At 36.7% G+C, this 20335-nt stretch overlaps 1 protein-coding gene across 4 annotated transcripts in view; it reads left to right on the forward strand.

Annotated features, from left to right (window-relative positions):
• CFAP44 (cilia and flagella associated protein 44) overlaps positions 1 to 20335 on the forward strand; it is a 133807-nt gene that overhangs the window by 33251 nt on the left and 80221 nt on the right. For all 4 annotated transcript variants that reach the window (XM_082460119.1, XM_082460118.1, XM_082460121.1 and 1 more), the window contains 7 exons: positions 710 to 874; positions 2830 to 2985; positions 3578 to 3625; positions 4216 to 4315; positions 4950 to 5044; positions 7772 to 7981; positions 8608 to 8718. In XM_082460119.1, the coding sequence (XP_082316245.1) occupies positions 710 to 874; positions 2830 to 2985; positions 3578 to 3625; positions 4216 to 4315; positions 4950 to 5044; positions 7772 to 7981; positions 8608 to 8718 (885 nt within the window). The remainder of the gene's footprint in view (positions 1 to 709; positions 875 to 2829; positions 2986 to 3577; positions 3626 to 4215; positions 4316 to 4949; positions 5045 to 7771; positions 7982 to 8607; positions 8719 to 20335) is intronic.

The raw sequence follows: 20335 nt of genomic DNA on the forward strand, positions 1-20335 counted from the left end.
CAACAGCACATGGTATCCTTGGTAAATGTACCTAGTTCATATGGTTTTTAGGATTAAACAACAATATATGTTAAGTGCTCAAGCACTGCTTGGCATGGAGTCAATACTCAATTAGTATTACTTATTATGTTATACTAGTTAAACATCTTAAGAACTAGTGTTTGGTGGTACATACTTTGGGAAGTGCTGGATTAAGTGCATTAATGTGAAGTGGTTCTAGATGATCATCCTTATTTGAAATTGAATTATATTCTGCTATAATTTGCTGAGTTCAGTTCTGGCCTCACAATTATCAAACATCTTATAACATTTGATATTATCACTCTTAAAAAGTAGAATTTCATCTATCAAGAACTTTAAACATGTCTCTAAATTTTGACCCGGTAATTCCACTCCTGGGTTGTGTCCTTAAGAGAGGTACAAAGAAATCTACTGCAGATATGTTTGAAAAATTAACCAACATACAGTCTGATCACAATGAAGTATAACTATGTATAACGCTAGGAGCAAATATGTCAAAATGTGACAAGTGGTTGTTTCTGGGGTAGTGAATTTTCATTGCTGTATTTTCTTATTTTAAAAATTAAAAAAAATTTTTACTTTCATAACCAAGAAAAACCTTTAGAAACAAGTCTCACCAGCTCTTTGAAGTATATATACACGTTTGTCTGTCTTAATACACGTTCCTTCCTTTCCACACACCTGCCAGGTGCTCTCAGGGTCAGAATGGGGCAACATGCTGCTTTGGGAAGGTGGCCACATCAAAGTCGAGCTGAGTCGAGCTGCAGGCAAGCCTTGTCACCAGGGTCCCATTAACCAGATAATGCTGGACGAGGGTGAAGTCATCACCATCGGGTCAGATGGATGTGTTAGGGTAAGTTTTCTTTACACTTGGACAGTAGCACCCACATCAAAACCTTGCAGATCACCCTGTGGGTTTTATCAGATTTTTATTTCTCACGAAGGTCACTTGATGAAGGAGATCAGTGGTCATTTACTCCTAGGGCCAGCTCATTTTAAATAATGCTTCTCTTGTGGTAAATATTTAAATTCTAGTCAAAATTCATTTACATCTTGGCACTGAAATTTTCTGAGGGGGCCTTTTGTTATTTTGATTCTATTGTTGATATATCAATAGTAGCTTCAGAAAATGAATATCCATGTTAGCAGAATATTAACAGTGGACTCAGATGTCCTTCCAAAATGCCTGGTATGAATGGGTCATTTCCTAGGGACAACGAGGCCAAGCATTTGTTAGTTATTTTTTTACTGAGTTTACCAATTAGAAATACAAAGGTGGGCTGATAGGGTTTCCCTATGGATGCTCCCTTCCTGGTGCTCTGTACACTAGTGAACTCGCTTGTCCTCACCTGTGGACACTGTCCTGCCCATAGTGTGGGCTAAGCTGGGACATTGCTTCTGCATCTCCGTCCTTCTGGCTGTTGTCACACCTCTTCTCCCACCTACCCATGTGTAGGTACCCTGCTGTTGCTGGCAAACCTGTAGTCTTCTGATTTGCCTTGTGGTCCCCACAGTATGTATTTCTAATGGGGCCTTTCATAAGAAAATATTCATAAAAGGGAGTATTAAAGGGGCATTAAAGGGACATTCTTTAGGAAGTAGTAATATCAGAAGTAAGACTGTATTTTTTTTTTTAATAGTATGGTTACTCTGACACTTACTGAGCTTACGTATGGCTCAAACAATATATTAGAGACATGTCTTCCACAGTTTGTCCTCTTACCATTGGCTTTTTGAATCATGTTAAATTTAATTTTGTTCTATTTTACTCATTGCTCTGAGAATCTTTTGTCCTTTATTATGTCATACAACATATTCACTATCCTTCCAAGGCATATGTCACCCCCAAATACATCAAAATACCAAGTGGAGGAAAACCTCAAGAGAAGAGAAGTTAAATACTTCACAGAGGATCCCTTCATGGACATCACTAATTTGCTTCCCCTTTCAAAGTCTCCCCTTATCTCTTCAGTCCTCTATGTTGTAAATCTCTACCTCTCACCCTCTAGGAAAAACCTACTCCAACTCCCAAGAGTTAGTCTGACCCTAGGATCTGGGACTCTCCTCCACAAGGCTACTCTGTGGGACAACATCAATCCTCCCAAAGGCTGAGTTGTTGAGTCTAGGGTGACGTAGCAGGATGTGGCTACAGAACCATCCAGGCTGGGCTTTGGCACTTCACAGAGGAAGTCCTTCCGAGTCTCTTCACCACATGAAGTGAAACTGTGCTGCCTCATCCTTCCCTAGTACTATTCTGGTCTCCTATCCCAAGAACAACCATCCTTATCTGAATAGTACAGTCTAAATCTATGATAAGGAAGAGAAACATTATCTCATGAAGACATTACCTACATCAGTTTTTCTCTGCTTATAATGAAGATAGTGCTTGAATCATTAAGCAAGAAGGTCTGTGTCCCCTTTCCAGGAGCCCACGGATCTAATGTAAAACGAGGCTCGTCATGATGTCTCAGTGTATGACTGAACAGTTTATTCCTTGCGGCCGCTATATATGCAGAAAGGCCTGACAGAAACCTTGAAATAGAGTTTACTTTGGGCAAATTAGAATTCTTATTCAGGTCTGTATTTTCTCACTAATCTCTAAATACAAAGGAAATTATAATAATTCATTATTCCCATTTCAGAGCAAAATCCCAGGGTTAGATTTTGTCTGGTGTTTTAATTATACCTACTCATTATTTTCCTGAAACAAGAAGAAATGACTTTTGAAAAAAAATGGGGCCTTTTCTGTCTTAGAAAGTATACATTCAGAAACTGCTGATTGATTAAAGTATTTTCTTATTTTTTAAGATATGGGATTTTGAGACAATAGACACTGCTGATACTATAGACGAGACTGGATTGTCAGAGATAGAGCCCATTAATGAACTTCAAGTAGACAAGAACGTCAGACTCTTCTCTATGATAAAAATGAATGAAATTGGAAATAACTTTTGGTTGTCTCAGGTAAGATGCACTCTTCTCTCTTTGCTCTTTAAAGTTATCTGGACGTTGGGACTTCCCTGGCGGTCCAGTGGTTAAGACTTCGCCTTCCAACGCAGGGGGTGCAGGTTTGACCCCTGATTGGGGAGCTAAGATCCCACATGCCTCATGGCTAAAAAACCAAAACATAAAACAGAAGCAATACTGTAACAAATTCAATAAAGACTTAAAAAAAATAAAGTTATTTGGACATAAAATAGTAGTATAATTTATTGTCACTGTAAATCCATTGTGCTATTAAGACTACTGTTGATACTACAATGAAGAGTTCCCTGAATTTTGTTATTTAATTGACTTGTATTTTATACACAGAAAACAAATTAGCATTTTTATTATGTTAAACTGACTATAAGTTTTATGAGATTGCTTCATTTATTGTGTCGTTGTGTTCTAAGATGCATGGAAGTTGCAATTGTTTAATTCCAATCACACTTTAAAATATATGTAAGTTTTTGGTATGTTTTGTCCTTTAACTAAATCATAAAAAGAAAATTCCTTTAATTTGATAAAAGTCCAAAACGATGAACAAAATATTATTAGGTATTTAATTTTTTAGGATTCCAATGGAGCCATATGGAAGCTTGACCTTAGCTTTTCAAATATTGTAAGTTGACTATTTTTCTTATTTTTTTCTAATCCTCATAGTAAAAACTTTTGTTGTTATTCTTTAAAAGATACTCTTTTTCCATATTTGATCATTGTTCTCATCAAAAACTTGCTCAATATATCCAAAGAATTCATACTGCCTCTGTCTCTTTCTCTCGTTATGATTTTACATAAAGAAGAATCTATCTCATAACAGAATTTACAGGAAAAGTGGCAATGACAATGCCTAACATTATACAGTGCTTTACAGTTTTCATAAGCATATGGCATTTTAATGTATATTATCTCATTTAATCCTCACAACTACTCTGTTTTGTAGGCAGGCAGTTGCCATCATCTCATTTTACTGATGAAGAAATGGAAACTGGCATTTGAAGTGACTTGTGCCAAATCACACAGCCATCAAGCGCATCATCTGTCTCTCCTAATTCCAAACTTCAGTGCTCTTTGTCTTACTATGCCTTTTCTTATTTCTGTTCAGATAAAGTCACACATGATACAGGGTTCTATTTGCATTTCTTTAAACTTGGCCTTAATTCTGTGTTAACCTATCTTTGAGCTCTAATAGGATCTTTTTTTTGTTATCAGACCCAAGATCCAGAATGCCTCTTCTCCTTCCATTCTGGAGCCATTGAAGCCTTGGCCGTCTCTCCTCTCACTTATCTCATGGCCACTACTGGCTTGGACTGTAAGTAGGAACTCATATCTGGACCTTTGTGTTTTGTTTTCAATTCATTTTTTAATGTGTTTGATTAAAGTATTTGAGAATTTTTCCAAAAGGGAAGCTTCTTGATGCAAGTGAGGTGAGTTTCAGGAGAGGGGAAAGGGCCCAAAATACGGCAACCATGGTTATTGAGAGAGATTAAAATAAAGACACATCAATAAGTTACTCGTGAAAATACCATTCATGTTAGTGTTATCCACATTCGTGCTTTTCCTTTTCTTTCCATCTCCTTTCTTCCTTCTTGACTTACAGTGAATCTATGTGGACTGTGCAAGGTGAAATTGATCCACCAGTCAATCATCAGTTGTTTCTTTACTACAGTCGTCCCTCTGTATCTGTGTGGGGATTTGTTCCAGGACTCCACTGATACCAAAATCCACAGATGCTCAAGTCCCTTATATAAAATGGCGTAGTATTATTCATGTTTATAAATTACCTGATTGAGAGTATACATGTAAATTTTTGACAAAAAAAGGCCATTAGATTATCAGTTGATTTAATTTTTATGATGTTTCTTGCTTAAATGTGAAGTGAACTAAAGTTATTAAAGATATTTATATATAAATAACTTGCTTCTTTTAAAACTGTCTTTCTGTAGGCTCTGTTAGACTCTATGATTTTGCTAGCAAAACTCCTTTGGTTCAGATGAAATTCAAACAAGGAGGTACTGCCCTTGCTTGGGTACCACGACTGGTAAGCTTATTGTTATAATGAATTTCTACTAGAATCTATTTGTAAATATGGTATATTAGTGCTATTTCTTAGAAACACAGATATTTTCTGACTCTGGATTTTAGAGAAGAACAAAAATTTTAGTTCACTCAGAACGTGATAGAAATCGTATCATGACTTTGCTATTGTGGTTTTGGTTCTGTTTTAATGAAAATCTATTGTTATGCCACCTAAAGTTTAGAAATAGTTCCATGTTAAAAAGTAATTACCTGACAGAACTTTGTGTATCTGTCCTCTGTCTGACTCTGATTCATTCATTCTATATATTTCCAGCATGTCTGCAACGTGCCAGTCCTTTTACTAGATTCTGGCAATATAGCAATGAACAAAAAGACAAAAATATTTGCCTTCATGAACCTCCCACTCTAGTGGGAGACAGGAGGCAGAGACAGACAAAAAACAAAATAAGTAAATTTATATGACATGTTAGATAATGATAAGAGCTATGGAAAAAATCAGAGATCATTGTTCTAGTTGTCTATTGCTGTGTAATAAACTACCCCAAATGTAGTGGCATAAAACGGCAATCATCTTATTTTGCTCACAGTCTCTGGTTTGGGAATTCTGACAGGTGACAACAAGGATGGATTATCTCTGCTTCACAGTATCTGGGGCCTCAGTTGGGGAGATTTGAATGGTTGGGGCCTAGAGTCATCTGAAGGCTTCTTTGTTACAGGTCTGGCACCTGGGTTGAAGGTCAGGCTAAGCTGGGATGTCAACAGCAGTGCTTACCTGAAGCCCATGCCACAGGGAGAGGTCATTATCACAGCATGGTGGCCTCAGGGCAGTCACACACTTCTTTATGGCAGCTCAGGGCTCCAAGATCTAGTGTTCCAACAAATAAGGCAGAAGCTGCTGTCCTTTTATGACCTGGCCTCGGAAGTCACATAATGTCACTTGTACCATACGCAGTTGGGTGAAGCAGTCACAAGCCCCCCCCCAACCCAGATTCAAGGAGGGAGGGACTTAAACCCCACCTCTCCATGAGAGGCATGGCAAAAATTTGCAGCCAAGTTTTTAAAACGTCATGGGAATGTTTGGGGAATATTTTATCCTTATTGTTTTGGGTTGAAGTCAAAGAGAAAATGTTCCAGGCCCAAAATAGATGTGGAGGTGGCTGGAATGGAGGGGAATTTCATGATGGGATCAAGACCAGAAGGAGAACTCAGGCCAGGGAATAGAAGCAGAACAGTGATGAGGCTGGAGTAAGTAGAAATGACAGAGTATTTAGATTACCAAACATGGATCACTCTTTATCCTAATCTATTTACACACTTACCTAAATTCTTTAAAATACAGCCTATGTAATTGAATCATTTTTCAGATGCTTGGGCAATGTCCATAGAATGTTTTCTTCTTTAGCCTTATATCCAAGTAATGATCATATGGATATTATGCTTGAATTGCCCCTTCTTCATACCCTCTTGCCTTTCTGGAAAACTGCACATCATTGTTTACAATTTAGCTCCGGTCAGATATCATCTCCTCTGCATAGCCCTCCATGACCCCACCTTCAAGTACAGCTGCGTGCTTCTTCCTTTGTGGTTTTTGTTTAAGGACTGTGTATATACCTCTTTTATAGCACTTATCACAGTGTACTAAGATGACTTGCTTTATTGACTGTCTTTCCCACCAGACTGTTTGTTCTTCATGGGGACGCCATATCTTATTCTTCTTTGTATTTCCAGTGCCTCTACAGTTACTGGTACATTTAGACACTTAGTAAATGTTTGCATAAACATTCAGTTGGAATTGAATGGAATATAGTTTTCTTTATTAATTTACTTATTTTTAGGTGTGTTGGGTCTTCGTTTCTGTGCGAGGGCTTTCTCTAGTTGCAGCGAGTGGGGGCCACTCCTCATCGCGGTGCGCGGGCCTCTCACTGTCGCGTCCTCTCTTGTTGCGGAGCACAGTCTCCAGATGCACAGGCTCAGTAGTTGTGGCTCACGGGCCTGGTTGCTCCGCGGCACGTGGGGTCTTCCCAGACCAGGGCTCGAACCCGTGTCCCCCGCATTGGCAGGCAGACTCTCAACCACTGCGCCACCAGGGAAGCCCTAGTTTTCTTATTCCCAAGATTTTCATAATTGCCTGGCCTCAGGGATGATCAGTCTGCTCTAAAGAATACCAAGGCTCTTGCCCTTCTCCTGAATGCCTTCTGAGATAGTAGATTTAGTACATTAAGACATTGCTAGATTTATATCTCTGGCCCAGACTTCTCCTCTAAGCTGCAGACTAGGTCAGCTTTCTTTGCTATGTGCTTTCAGGGAATGTTTATTTCCTTTTACTTTTTTCAGTTCATAATTCCATATTCATATGTGTGGTTGATTAATGTCTGTCCTCCCACTCGACCATAAATTTGTGAAAACAGGGGTTGAGACTGTTTATGCTGACACTTGGGTTGCTGGTGATGGGTGCCTGGCACGTAGTAGACAGCACTCCACCAACTTTTGCTCATTGAATGCTTGGATTGTCATTGTTTACCTGTCTCATGGTCAGCAGTGATAAGGAACTGTCATAGAAGAGATGGAGGTTACCAGAAAGTAGTATAAGGAATTATTGATTAGCATTTATTTTAGTTAATTATTTAGTTAAATAATTTAAGTCTAAATAAAATACAGAAATCTGTTATGTAGTACAGCTTTCTTAATCAACTGATTTCAGAAACCCTGCATTTCTTTTTTGTCCAAGGTAAGCTACGGTGGAGCACAGGTTACTGCAGGATTTGAAGATGGCGTTGTTCGAATTCTTGAACTTTATGATCCAAAAGGGCTCACAATTTTTGTGGGACGGAAGAGAGTTTCAGATGCAGATATTCGTTTGAAACAGGTTTTCAAACCTCATACTTCTCCTGTCACTGCATTAGCTTATGATCGTGATGGAGAAGTTCTAGCCACAGGGGTAAGTAGTAGATTTCCTTGTGTTTCCTATTGAATTTTCATGGTTAATCCTGCCTTATTAGTCTTCCTACTTAATGATGCCTTATTTGCTTATATTCCTTTCTGAGAATATATCCATATTTTGTTTTCTTTGTATTCAGATTCTTTCAGATAGTCTGTGCATGACATTTAAAAATATTCTCACAAATTGAGTTGTAATGCTTATTTTAAATGAATAGAAATTTTCAACTGAGAATCATGCAACATGTATTACGTATAATCAACACTTTATAACCTAAGTATGTTCTTATATAGAATTGTCATAAACGAAGAGAATAAACATGTAAATTCTTTATGCATATATAGGTGAGCATATGCATTGTGGAATTTTTTGTGAATTAATCTTATATACAGGTATGGTGATCATCTTTTCAGAAACACATACAAGAAAACATGGTTTGTCAAGTGTTCTCATGGGGAAAATGAAGCAAATATTTGAAATAAGAATGTTCCCAGAATAACCTGGGGAAATATGATCATTGTAGGTGTAAGTATACAGTGGGTGTAATATAGCTGTTAAATGCTTCTTTGTACTGTATGCAATATGTGTCATAATAATATATATTTGGGTATCTCTCTTTTTCTTAGAGTAAAGATCAAACTGTCTTCTTCTTTGAAGTAGAAAGGGATTATAAGCCAATCGGTTATATTACTACTCCTGGACCTGTTTGCCAGTTAACCTGGTCTACAGCCTCTCATGTAAGTAGTTATTTGTCTTCGTGTTTAAATCTCAATTACTGCATAGTGAAGTGATCAGGTAGATAGCGAATAGTGGGTGGAATTATTAGCTCCACTCCTGGGTCCTGCCGTGAGGGGCCAGGGAAGCTGCTCAGCTTTACTAGTGGAGCATTACTCAGGAGCTTCAAGCCCTTCCCATTACCTCCTCCCTCTTCCATAATCTAATTAATCTATTATATCAGACTTTGCTTCAACAATGGAGACTTCAGCCCAAAACACAACATGTCAGAATGTGTTGAGTGTACTTGTCCTCATGTTTATCTCTTTACTTCTCTTCTGCTCCCATTCCAGCTCCATTTTCTCTTCTAATCTTCCATTGCCTCTTTTCTAATAACAACTGGTCATTCAGTATTGACTACTAATCTTATTTAATGCCCCTAATTTCCCTAATTTTGAGCATAGGATAATTCAGTCACCTGAATATTGATTGAATGTCTAAACCAGGTACTGTACTAGGGTTCCAGCATATTAATAATGCTGATGAACTGCGTAGAAGTACTGTCAGGATTTTGGTGGGGGGAGCAGTAACATCTGTAATCTATTTTAAGCTCTTCTAAAGAAAATGGCTATAAAAATATAGTAGTACCTAGAAAACATATTTTTTAAATTAACGAATACTCATTGTTTTCATCTTTGCTAGCCCCTGGCGATGGATTCAATAAGCAGTACATAACAGTATCTTCTGAAGGAGAAAAAAATACACATGTTTAAGAGTTACATTGATCTGTGATAGAATTATTTAAGATTTCACAAGGGAATGGGTGACTAAAATATCAGTGATATCAGTGGTATAGACAATACGTGCTGTGAATATAGAGCATGTATATCAAGAAAGGGAATATCAAGAAAGGGAGAAGTTAACACGTGATGTGAGTTAGTTGAGAGGAGGAGAGTTAGTTGAGAGGAGTAGGTGAAGGGAAAGAGAGCTGCAAAGGATGCTCTGTGTTAAAGCATGAGCTATTGTATCACAACATATAATATTTTGTGCATCCTTCAATCATTTCCCTATATAACAAAGTTTTAAAAAACCCAGCATTTTTCAGGGGTTGGGAATGATGGGTGGGAAGGGGGTGGGTGTGACTCTAAAGGGGCAGCTTGAGGGAGAGCTTTGTAGTGGTGGGATAGTTTATGTTTTGATTGTGGATGGTTACATGAATCTGTACATGTGATAAAATGACATAGAACTCTACACGCATTCTATATTAATGTTGATTTCCTAGTTTTGATATTGTTGCAGAAGAAGTAACCAATGGGAGAAACTGGGCAAAAGGTATAAACCTCTTTGTACTATCTTTGCAGCTTCCTATGAATTAATAATTACTTCAAAATAAGAAACTAGAACAAAAATGAAGGCAGAAAAGACACCCAGCTCCCCCACCCCCCAAAACAAAAAAACAATTCAAAAGTCATTTCAGGCAGTGGTGCCTATTAGCACTTATATTTCTAGTATTATTTGGGAATTACTAATGTAAATTACTCTCATCTCACAATATATACATGCACCAAGTCATCACATTATGCACCTTAAACTTAAACAATGTTATGTCAGTTATATTACAGTGAAGCTGAGGGAAAAAAGTAAATTAACGTGTGTAACTGATACTGCACACTTCAGTTATCCAAATAGCAATAGCGGTTAGCCCCTACCAGCTCACTGGTCAGACCTCCTACCTGCCTGAATGCATTAAGCTTCTGCTCATTATTTTGGTTTCCAATAAAGGTGCATCACACACAGAACCATTCATCTGCAATGGTCACTACCATGATCACTTAGGCAGCAGTGTGGGGAAGTTACAAGGGAGCCAGATGAGAGGCAGGTAGATCTATTGGACAGCTGTGTTCCAGAGAAGATGTGACCAGAGTGTGAAAGACTGTGTGGATAAGAGATAGGTAGAATTGACTGAACTTGGTGATCCTCTGAATTTACGGGGGTAATTTTGATGTGTTTAAATGAAATTCATTAGAGTTTTTCTAAGACATGTTTTTTTTCTCCTGCATTTTTCTGAGAGCACCATTCTCCCTGTTACCTAAACCAGAAAATCTTTAGAGCCATCTCTTCCCTACCTCTAACTACCCTGCTTTGGTGGTTCACCAAGGCCCCCCATTGGTTATGCACCCTAAACATCTGTTAAATCTGTCTCTTCCTCTATGTTGTCTTTGTTCCTCTTTGTTTCATGCATTAAGCTTTGAACTTGATCTTCTCTGCCTAAAATGACCTCCTTTTTGTCATCCTAGCACACATCAACTCACTATATTTTAACACACACACAATTTACTAATATTTTATTAAGGATTTTTGCATCTACATTCATAACAGAGTGATAATTTCCCCCTTTTGTAATGTCCTTGCCAGCTTTGGAATCAAGGTATTTCTGGCCTTTTTTCTTTAAAAAAAAGAGGTCTTTTCTATTCTCTGGACCTGATTTGTTGTTTGTAGGAGAATTTTAAATAATGGATTGAATTTCTTCAGATGTCTTCTTTTAGCAGTTTATAGTTCTATAACTTCCAACCCACAATTTTATACCCAGTGGTAGTATCTTACAAAAATGAAAGTAAGTAAACAGTAATGTGACTTTTTGGATGAAATGAGCAACTCCTGTTCTCATGCAGCTTAGGATTGTGCAAATGTTTTAAAGGCAAAGGCCCAGCAGAATGTCAGGCTCCCTTTTCTGCATTTCCCTTTTCTCTGGTATCATGTGCCATCAATCCTAACTTTCTTGTCACTTTGAACTTCAGCTTGTGTCTATTCATCTCTGAGAGAGTGCCTAAAGCTCGAGAACACTGCATTCTGTTTGGCTTCTAGGTCCCATGCAGTAAGTTGACCAATGCCCTTAGGAGAAAGAGGTGCAGAGAATGCCCAGCTCACCTCACCTAGCTTCCCTTCTCCTGTGATCTTGGCTCTTAGAGCTGTGGCTGTACTGGTTTCTCTGTGTTGTCTTGAACTAGCTGATTTAGCAAACTTTTCATGTGTCATTGAATTCAGTTTGCTAACATTAGTGTTTTTCATCTATGTTTATAGAAAAGATTTGGATAATATTTTCTGTCTTCATAGTTCATCATCAAGTTTGTTATTAAGGTTTTTTTTTAATTGTATTTTTTTAATATATATACTTATTTATTTATTTATTTATTATTTATTTTTGGTTGCGTTGGGTCTTCATTTCTGTGCGAGGGCTTTCTCTAGTTGTGGCAAGCGGAGGCCACTCTTCATCACTGTGCGCGGGCCTCTCACTATCGCGGCCTCTCTTGTTGCGGAGCACAGGCTCCAGACGCGCAGGCTCAGTAGTTGTGGCTCACGGGCCTAGTTGCTCCACGGCATGTGGGATCTTCCCAGACCAGGGCTCGAACCCGTGTCTCCTGCATTGGCAGGCAGATTCTCAACCACTGCGCCACCAGGGAAGCCCCCAAGGTTTTTTTAATCTCCTAAGATGAGTTGTAAAATATTCTCTCTCTCTATTCTCTTGAAGAATTTGTAATATATTAGAATTTTGAATTTTTGGCAGGCTTGGTAGTAGAGCCATCAGAGCATAGGGTTTTGCTTTTTTTTTTGAGGTGCTTTTAAAAAAATTAATTCAATGCCTTTCATATAATCATTAGATTATAGTTTTTCTTTTTAAATTTTAAAGTATAATTGACATAAATAAGTCTCAGATATACGATATGATTTGATACTTGTATACATTGTGAACTGATCACCACAATAAGTCTAGTTAACATCTGTCACCATACATGAGAACTTCTGAGATCTACTCTGAGCAACATTCAAATATTCAGTACAGTATTATTAACTATAGTCATCATGCTATACATTACATTCCCATGACTTATTTTATCACTGGAAATTTATACATTTTGAACCCCTCCATTTTACCATCACCCAGCCCCTGCCTCTGGCAACCACCAGTCTGTTTTCTGTACCTAATGTTTTTTTCTTTTTTAAAGATTCCACATACAATTGATATCATGCAATATTTGTCTTTCTTTTCCTGACTTATTTCACTTAGCATAATGTCCTCAAGGTCCATCCATATTGTTGCAAATGACAAGATTTCGTTCTTTTTTATGGCTGAATAATATTCCATTGTGTACATATAATCACAATGGAATATTTTCTTTATCCATTCATCCTTCAATGAACACGTAGTTTCCATATCTTGGCTATTGTAAAGAATGCTGTGATAAACTTGAGGGTGCATGTATCTTTTCGAGTTAATGTTTTCATTTTCTCAGATAAATACCCTGAAGTAGGATTGCTGGATGTGGTGGCCCCCAAGCTGTAAGCTTATTCAGCTTTCTGCTTTCCGGAGAACTGCTTGTCTCTTTCTTGGTATGCACTCCTGACGCTGTGGTATTGAGCGTAAAAAAGGAAAATGCCTTGCGGCCAGTTTCGTTCCAGGTGCCTGCTCTGGATCTAAGAGCCCCTGGTTGTTCCCCAGAAGAAGGACGTGCTGCCCTGAGGGGGAAGTCTGTATCTCCAAAGAATGGCCCATAAGGCATGCTGACGCATAGATAGTGGCGCATAGATAGTGGCGACAGAATTATGTGGAAATACAAGGTTTACTGATTTATTGTCTAATATTCGTTCCGTACTAAACCTATATATACATTCATGCTCTTTGAATAAACTTGCCTTGCAACCATCAGTTGTCTTGGCCCTTCTGACCCCATACTGGTGCTTTTCAGTTCCTTACCCCTCACCGCCAGGAACTTCTAGCTTTCTGCAGCCGGTCTGCGGCAGCTGGATCATGTGGTAGTTCTATTTTTAATTTTTTGAAGAATCTCCACAATGTTTTCCATAGTGGCTGTACTGATGTATGTTCCCACCAGCAGTGCACAAGGGTTCCCTTTTCTCTACATCTTAGCCAACATTTCTTGTCTTTTTGATAATAGCTATTCTAACAGGTGTGAGGTGATATCTCATTGTGGTTTTGATTTGCACTTCCCTGATGATTAGTGATGTTGAGCATATCTTCATGTACTTGTTGTCTGTCTCTATGTTTTCTTTGGAAAAATGTCTGTTCAGATCTTCTGCCCCCTTTTTAATTGGATTGTTTGTGCTTTTTTTTTTTTGCTAATGAGTTGTACGAGTTCTTTATGTATTTTGGATATTAATCCCTTTGCAGGTAGATTATTTGCAAATATTTTTGCTTATTCATAAGGTTGCCTTTCATTTTGTTGAGTTCTTTGCTGTGCAAAAGCTTTTTTAGTTTGATGTAGTCTCACTTGTTTGTTTTTGCTTTTGTTGCCTTTGCTTTTGGTATCAGATCCAAAAACTCATCACAAAGACCAATGACAAGGTCAAGGAACTTACCACCTATGTTTTCTGCAAGGAGTTTCATGGTTTCAGGTCTTATATTCAAGTCTTTAATTCGTTTTGAGTTAATTTTTGTGCATGGTGTAAGATAGTAGTCCAGTTTCATCCTTTTGCCTGTGGCTGTCCAGTTTTCCCAGCACCATTTATTGAAGAGAGTGTCTTAACCCCCTTGTGTAGTCTTGGCTCCTTTGTCATCGTGGATTTATTTTTGGGTTCTCTGTTCTGTTCCATTGATCTCTATGACTGTTTTTATGCCAATACCATATTGTTTTGATTACTATAGCTTTGCAGTATAGTTTGAAATCAGGTAGTGTGATGTCTCCAGCTTTGACTTCTTTCTCAAGATTGCTTTGGCTATTCAGGGTCTCTTGTGGTTCCAATCAGATGTGTTCTTCTTGATTTAATTTTGGTAAGTACATTTTTTCCCCCAGGGAACTTGTTTATTTCCTTTGAATTTTCAAATTTTTTGTCTGTAATTTTCATGATATTCTTAATGTCACAGGATCTGTAATGATGTTTCCTTTTCATTTTTTATACTGGTCATTTTTTTCCCTTCCTCTTGCTTAATCTTCCTAGAGGTTTGTCAATTAGTGTTTTCAAGGAACTTTTCACTTTATTGATTTTATTTTGTTTTTTATTTTATTAAGTTGTATTCTTTTATTACAGTCCTACATTTACTGTCTTAAGGTTTATTTTCTTGTTTTCTAATTTCATGAAATGGATATTTACATTTTATTGTTCTTCTTTATATGTATCTTTATGTGTACCTTATAAAGCTATAGGCTTTAATGTATCCCACAAGTTTTGATAATGTAGTATTTTTATTATCATCCAGTTGAAAATATTTTCTCAGTTTCATTTTGATTTCCTTGACCTATGGACTATTTAGAAGTATTGATATTTTATTGTTTATTTATTTTTAATCTTTTTTTTTTTAGCTGTATTGGGTCTTTGTTGCTGTGCACAGGGTTTCTCTAGTTGTGGTGAGTGGGGGCTACTCTTTGTTGTGGTGCGCAGGCTTCTCATTGCAGTGGCTTCTCTTGTTGTGGAGCATGGACTCTAGGCATGCGGGCTCAGTAGTTGCAGCACATGGGCCCTAGAGTTCATGGGCTTCAGTAGTTGTGGTGTGTGGGCTTAGTAGTTGCGGCACGCGGGCTGTAGGGTGCACAGGCTTTAGTAGTTGTGGCTCATGGGCTCTAGAGCGCAGGCTCAGTAGTTGTGGCACACAGGCTTAGTTGCTCTGCGACATGTGGGATCTTCCTGAACCAGGGATCGAACCTGTGTCCCCTACATTGGCAGGCAGACTCTTGACAACTGCGCCACAGGGAAATCCTTTATTTTTATTATTTAAACTTCATTTTTATTGAAGTATAGTTGATTTACAATATTAGTTTCAGGTGTACAATATAGTGATTCAATATTTTTATAGATTATACTCCACTTGAATTGATTATAAAATATTGGCTATATTCCCTATGCTGTACAATATATTCGTGTAGCTTGTTTATTTTATACATAGTAGTTTGTACCTCTTAATCCCCTACCTGTATCTTGTCCTCCATCTCCACTGGTAACCACTAGTTTGTTCTCTATATCTGTGAGTCTGTTTCTGTTTTGTTATATTCACTAGTTTGTTTCATTTTTTAGATTCCACATATAAGTGATAACATACAGTATTTGTCTTTGTCTGACTTATTTCACTAAGCATGATACCGTTCAGGTCCATCCATGTTGTTGCAAATGCAAAATTTCATTCTTTTTTATGGCTGAGTAATATTCCATTGTGTGTGTGTGTGTGTGTGTGTGTGTGTGTGTATGTGTGTGTATATACCACATCTTCTTTATCCATTCATTTGTTGATGGATAGTTAGGTTGTTTCCATGTCTTAGCTGTTGTAAATAATGCTGCTATGAACATTGGGGTGCATGTATCTTTTCAAATTAGTGTTTTTGGGTTTTGTTTTGTTTTGTTGGGTATATATACCCAGAAGTAGAATTGCCAGATCATATGGTAGTTCTATATTTAGTTTTTTTAGTAACCGCCATACTGTTTTTTTACAGTAGCTTCATCAATTTACATTCCCACCAACAGTGTACCAGGGTTCCCTTTTCTCCACATCCTCCCCAACACTTATTAATTATGGTCTTTGGGTTGATAGCCATTCTGGCAGTTGTGGGATGATATCTCATTGTGGGTTTTGATTTGCAGTTCCCTGATGGTTAGTGATGTTGAGCATCTTTTCATGTGCCTGTTGACCATCTGTATGTCTTCTTTTAAAAAATGTCTATTCAGGTCTTCTGACCATTTTTAAAATTGGTTGTTTGTTTGGATATCGAGTTGTATGAGCTGTTTATGTATTTTGGGTATTAACCCCTTATGGGTCACGTCATTTGCCAATATTTTCTCTTGTTTAGTAGGTTGTCTTTTTGTCAGTGGTTTACTTTGCTGTGCAAAAGATTAAGTTTAATTAGGTCCTATTTGTTTATTTTTGCTTTTGTTTCCTTTGTTTTAGGAAACAGATCCAAAAAAGTATTGTATGATTTTGGTCAAAGAGTGTTCTGCCTATGTGTTCTTCTAGGAGTGTAATGGTTTCTGGTCTTACATTTAGCTCTATAATCCGTTTTGTGTTTATTTTTTGTATATGGTGTGAGAAAATGTTCTAATTTCATTCTCTAACATATAGCTGTCCAGTTTTCCCTGCATCATTTATTTTCCCCCATTGTATATTCTTGCCTCTCGTTGTAGATTAATTTTGCCCATAAGTGTTTGGTTTATTTCTGGGCTCTCTATTCTGTTCCATTGATCTATGTGTCTGTTTTTGTACCAGTACCATACTGTTTTGATTACTGTAGCTTTGTAGTATAGTCTGAAATCAGGGCGTGTGATACCTCCAGCTTTGTTCTTTTTTCTCAAGATTGCTTTGGCTATTCAGTGTCTTTTATGGTTCCATATAAATTTTAGGATGATTTGTTTTATTTCTGTGAAAAATGCCTTCAGTATTTTAATGGGCATTGCATTAAACCTGTAGATTGCCTTAGGTAGTATGGTCATTTTAACAATATTAATTCTTCCAATTCATGAACATGGGGTATTTTTCCATTTCTTTGTATCTTCAACTTCATCAATGTCTTATAGTTTTCAAAGTATAGATCTCCTACCTGATTGGTTAAGTTTATTCCTAGGTATTTTATTCTTTTTCATGTGATTTTAAACAGGACTGTTTTCTTTTTCTTTTTGGTATTTCATCATTAGTATATAGAAAATCAACAAATTTCTGTACATTAATCTTTTTTTTGCCTTTTTTACTTCTGTTTATTGTAAAGTTTATTTATTTTTATAATTGCTTCCATTTCAACATTTGCAAGGACGACCACAGAAACAAACTTTTTATCAAATTTGTTATCATATCCTAGTATATGCCTAAATTCTTAGAAAATGTCATTTTATATTTGCAAACATTCACTTTGTTTAAACATACTTTGGGGTGATTGATATGTTCATACATGTAAAATAGATTCAAAATAGGTAATCAAGAACTAAAGCATCAGACAATCAGGAACAAAAGTTTGCAAGCCTTGAATAGGATGTTTATAAATGAGTATTTTATTAATCAGTCTGGTATTCTGCTATAACAGAATACCGTATACTAGGTGCCTTAAACAACAAACATTTATTTCTCACTGTTCTGAAGGCTGGAAGTCTGAGATCAGCCTCGTGGTCAGCATGCTCAGATGCCAGCATGGTCAGATTCATAGTGAGGGCCTTCTACCTGCTTTTCAGATCACTGCCTTCTTGCTGATTCCTCACATGGAGAGAGAGAGAGAGCTCTGGTCTCTTCATCTTATAAAAGTACTAGCCCCATAATGGGGGCTCCACCCTAAGGACCTCATCTAAATCTAATTACCTCCCAAAGTCCCCACCTCCACATAGGGTTTCAACATATGGATTTTGGAGGAACACAAATATTTAGTCCATAGTAAGTGGCAAGCAGTTATTCCCTAAAAACATTTGATTTCAGGAAGTGTATTTTACTGAAGATCACAGGATATGTTGTTAGTATCTAAAATATTTGGGATCCATTATCTAACCTTTCAATACTAGCATCCAACTTGTATCATTTCTTGAATAACAAGACAAAGGTAGACTGACTTTTTCAATTTTTGAGAGAGATTAATGAATCAAAAAGAATGACAAGATTAATAGTTGCTATGTTCTTAAAGTTATGAGAATTAAAATATTCAATATTTTTCATCATGGGGAGAGTATGTTTACTAATTATCAAATTGGAAAATTGAAATGATACACTTCAGTTCATCTCCAAAATGTAATATTACTCAAGTGATAAAAGCTTAATAAATGTATTTTTGAGTGCACTACTTGAAAATTTGAAAAAAATGCTCTCCTCCCCAAAATGAAGGGGCTTTGATTTAGCTAGTTCTTATTGGTAGTTTTTCCAGTGTTAGTAACTTTGTCATATAGAGTAATTACAGAGTATAGCCATGTGGGTGACTATTACATTAACTATGATTTCTCAATTGAATCTGTTAATTTAATAAGGAGTAAATGTCTAGTTCTTAACAATAACAATGGAGTTCTTCGTAGTACTTCACAAATACCCAGCCAACCCTTGTCAATTAATTTAATTTGCTTAGTGGAATTTAGATGACCTTCATAAAATATTCTCTTGATTTATCTAGTCACGTTGTAAATAAAAAGATTAATCAAGGTGTAATACAAAAGAAAATGAGTTTCCTTTTATAGAATTTCACTTGATTAGAAAAGGAAATGAAGTCTATAAAATGTGGTAGAGAAGTATTAAAGCTCCTTATTCCTATAGGGCATATATTCTGCTGCTTTGATTCATCTTGGGGATGAAGTCTATAAATAAATGTATATGTAAGAAAACCACAGCATTTTCTCTTTAGATGATTCTGAAGTTTTCTAGTTACCTAGCAAAAATGGCATGGCATGCATATATATGTATATATGCATATATGTGTATATACATAATATGTCATGTTTCTGTATACATATATGCATACTGTACATAAAGATCAGTCTTCAAAATTTAAATAAATTTACCAGTTGTTGATATACAGCTTTTCATGAAGGAATTTTGTAAGACAGATTAAAGACAGGAAGAATAGAAACTGCAAAACAGTGCCTCTCTAACATCTTTCATCTCTAAAACATAAACTACATTCAGTCATCAAGGATACAGACCTTCACGAAGGATAGAGAAGTATAATGAAATTGAATTTTCAGGTATTTTAGAATTAACAATGTGATGAGACTGACTTACTGTGATACTCACACATGATGGATGAAAAATATCTGGTTGAGTTATTACAATTACAGTGATGATTTTGTCATTTTATCGCAAAATATAACCCAACATCTTCCACTTGAATAAGATTACTTAAGAATGTGTGCATAGAACATACAATTGGGTAAGGGTCTGCATTAGCTCATGGAGTATTAGGTGGCTCAATTCAACCTTTTCATGAGGATAAATAAAAGGTTTGACAGAATAACCAAGGCATCTTATTGGTGGTGTGAGATGTAGCACAAATACTGGGAAAACTTCAAGTACCGAAAGCTGATTCTGCTAAGAGGGCAGGCATATTCTGATCAAAAGGAAAAAAAGAAAGAAAGAAAGAAAAAAAAAAGGAGCCTCAAAAATTGGCTATCTTTTTGATGTCCTCCTTAGTCTATGGAGACTCATGTTCAAGATGAGGGCATAGCAAAGGAAGAAATTATGACAAACCTTCACTAACTTAAGCTTTATTTTTTTCTTTTTCTTTTAAGATTTAAACAAGGAACCAGCTAAAGGATCCATTCTAATTCACTATTTTTTTCTAACTCTCCCTCCATCCATCTTCCTCTCCTCCTTGGCAACCACTAACTAAAGCTTATATCCCCCAAAACTATGTACTAAGATAAAGATGAACCATAAGTTAAATAGCTCTAAAATGCACACTTATGGTCCTGTGTTGGATCACCCAAGTGATTTGGAAATCTTCAAATATTAAAATTGGAATAATGTAGTTCTAGACTAATAGAAACCCCAGAAGACCTCAGGAGAAAGAAACTCTTTCCTCCTCTACAGGGGAAAAATATTCTAACATCAAGTAAAGAAAGGTTGATTGGAAATTCCAATAAATTGTTTCTCTAACATTACTTCCAATGTCTGGATGCTTGAAGGGAATAAGCTGATGAAGTCATGTAGAGACATGTGACCTTGATTTATATTTTGGGTATCTA

Source organism: Balaenoptera physalus (genome assembly GCF_965194825.1).
Source record: "Balaenoptera physalus genome assembly, chromosome: 4".
In the NCBI taxonomy this organism is placed as follows: Eukaryota; Metazoa; Chordata; class Mammalia; order Artiodactyla; family Balaenopteridae; genus Balaenoptera; species Balaenoptera physalus.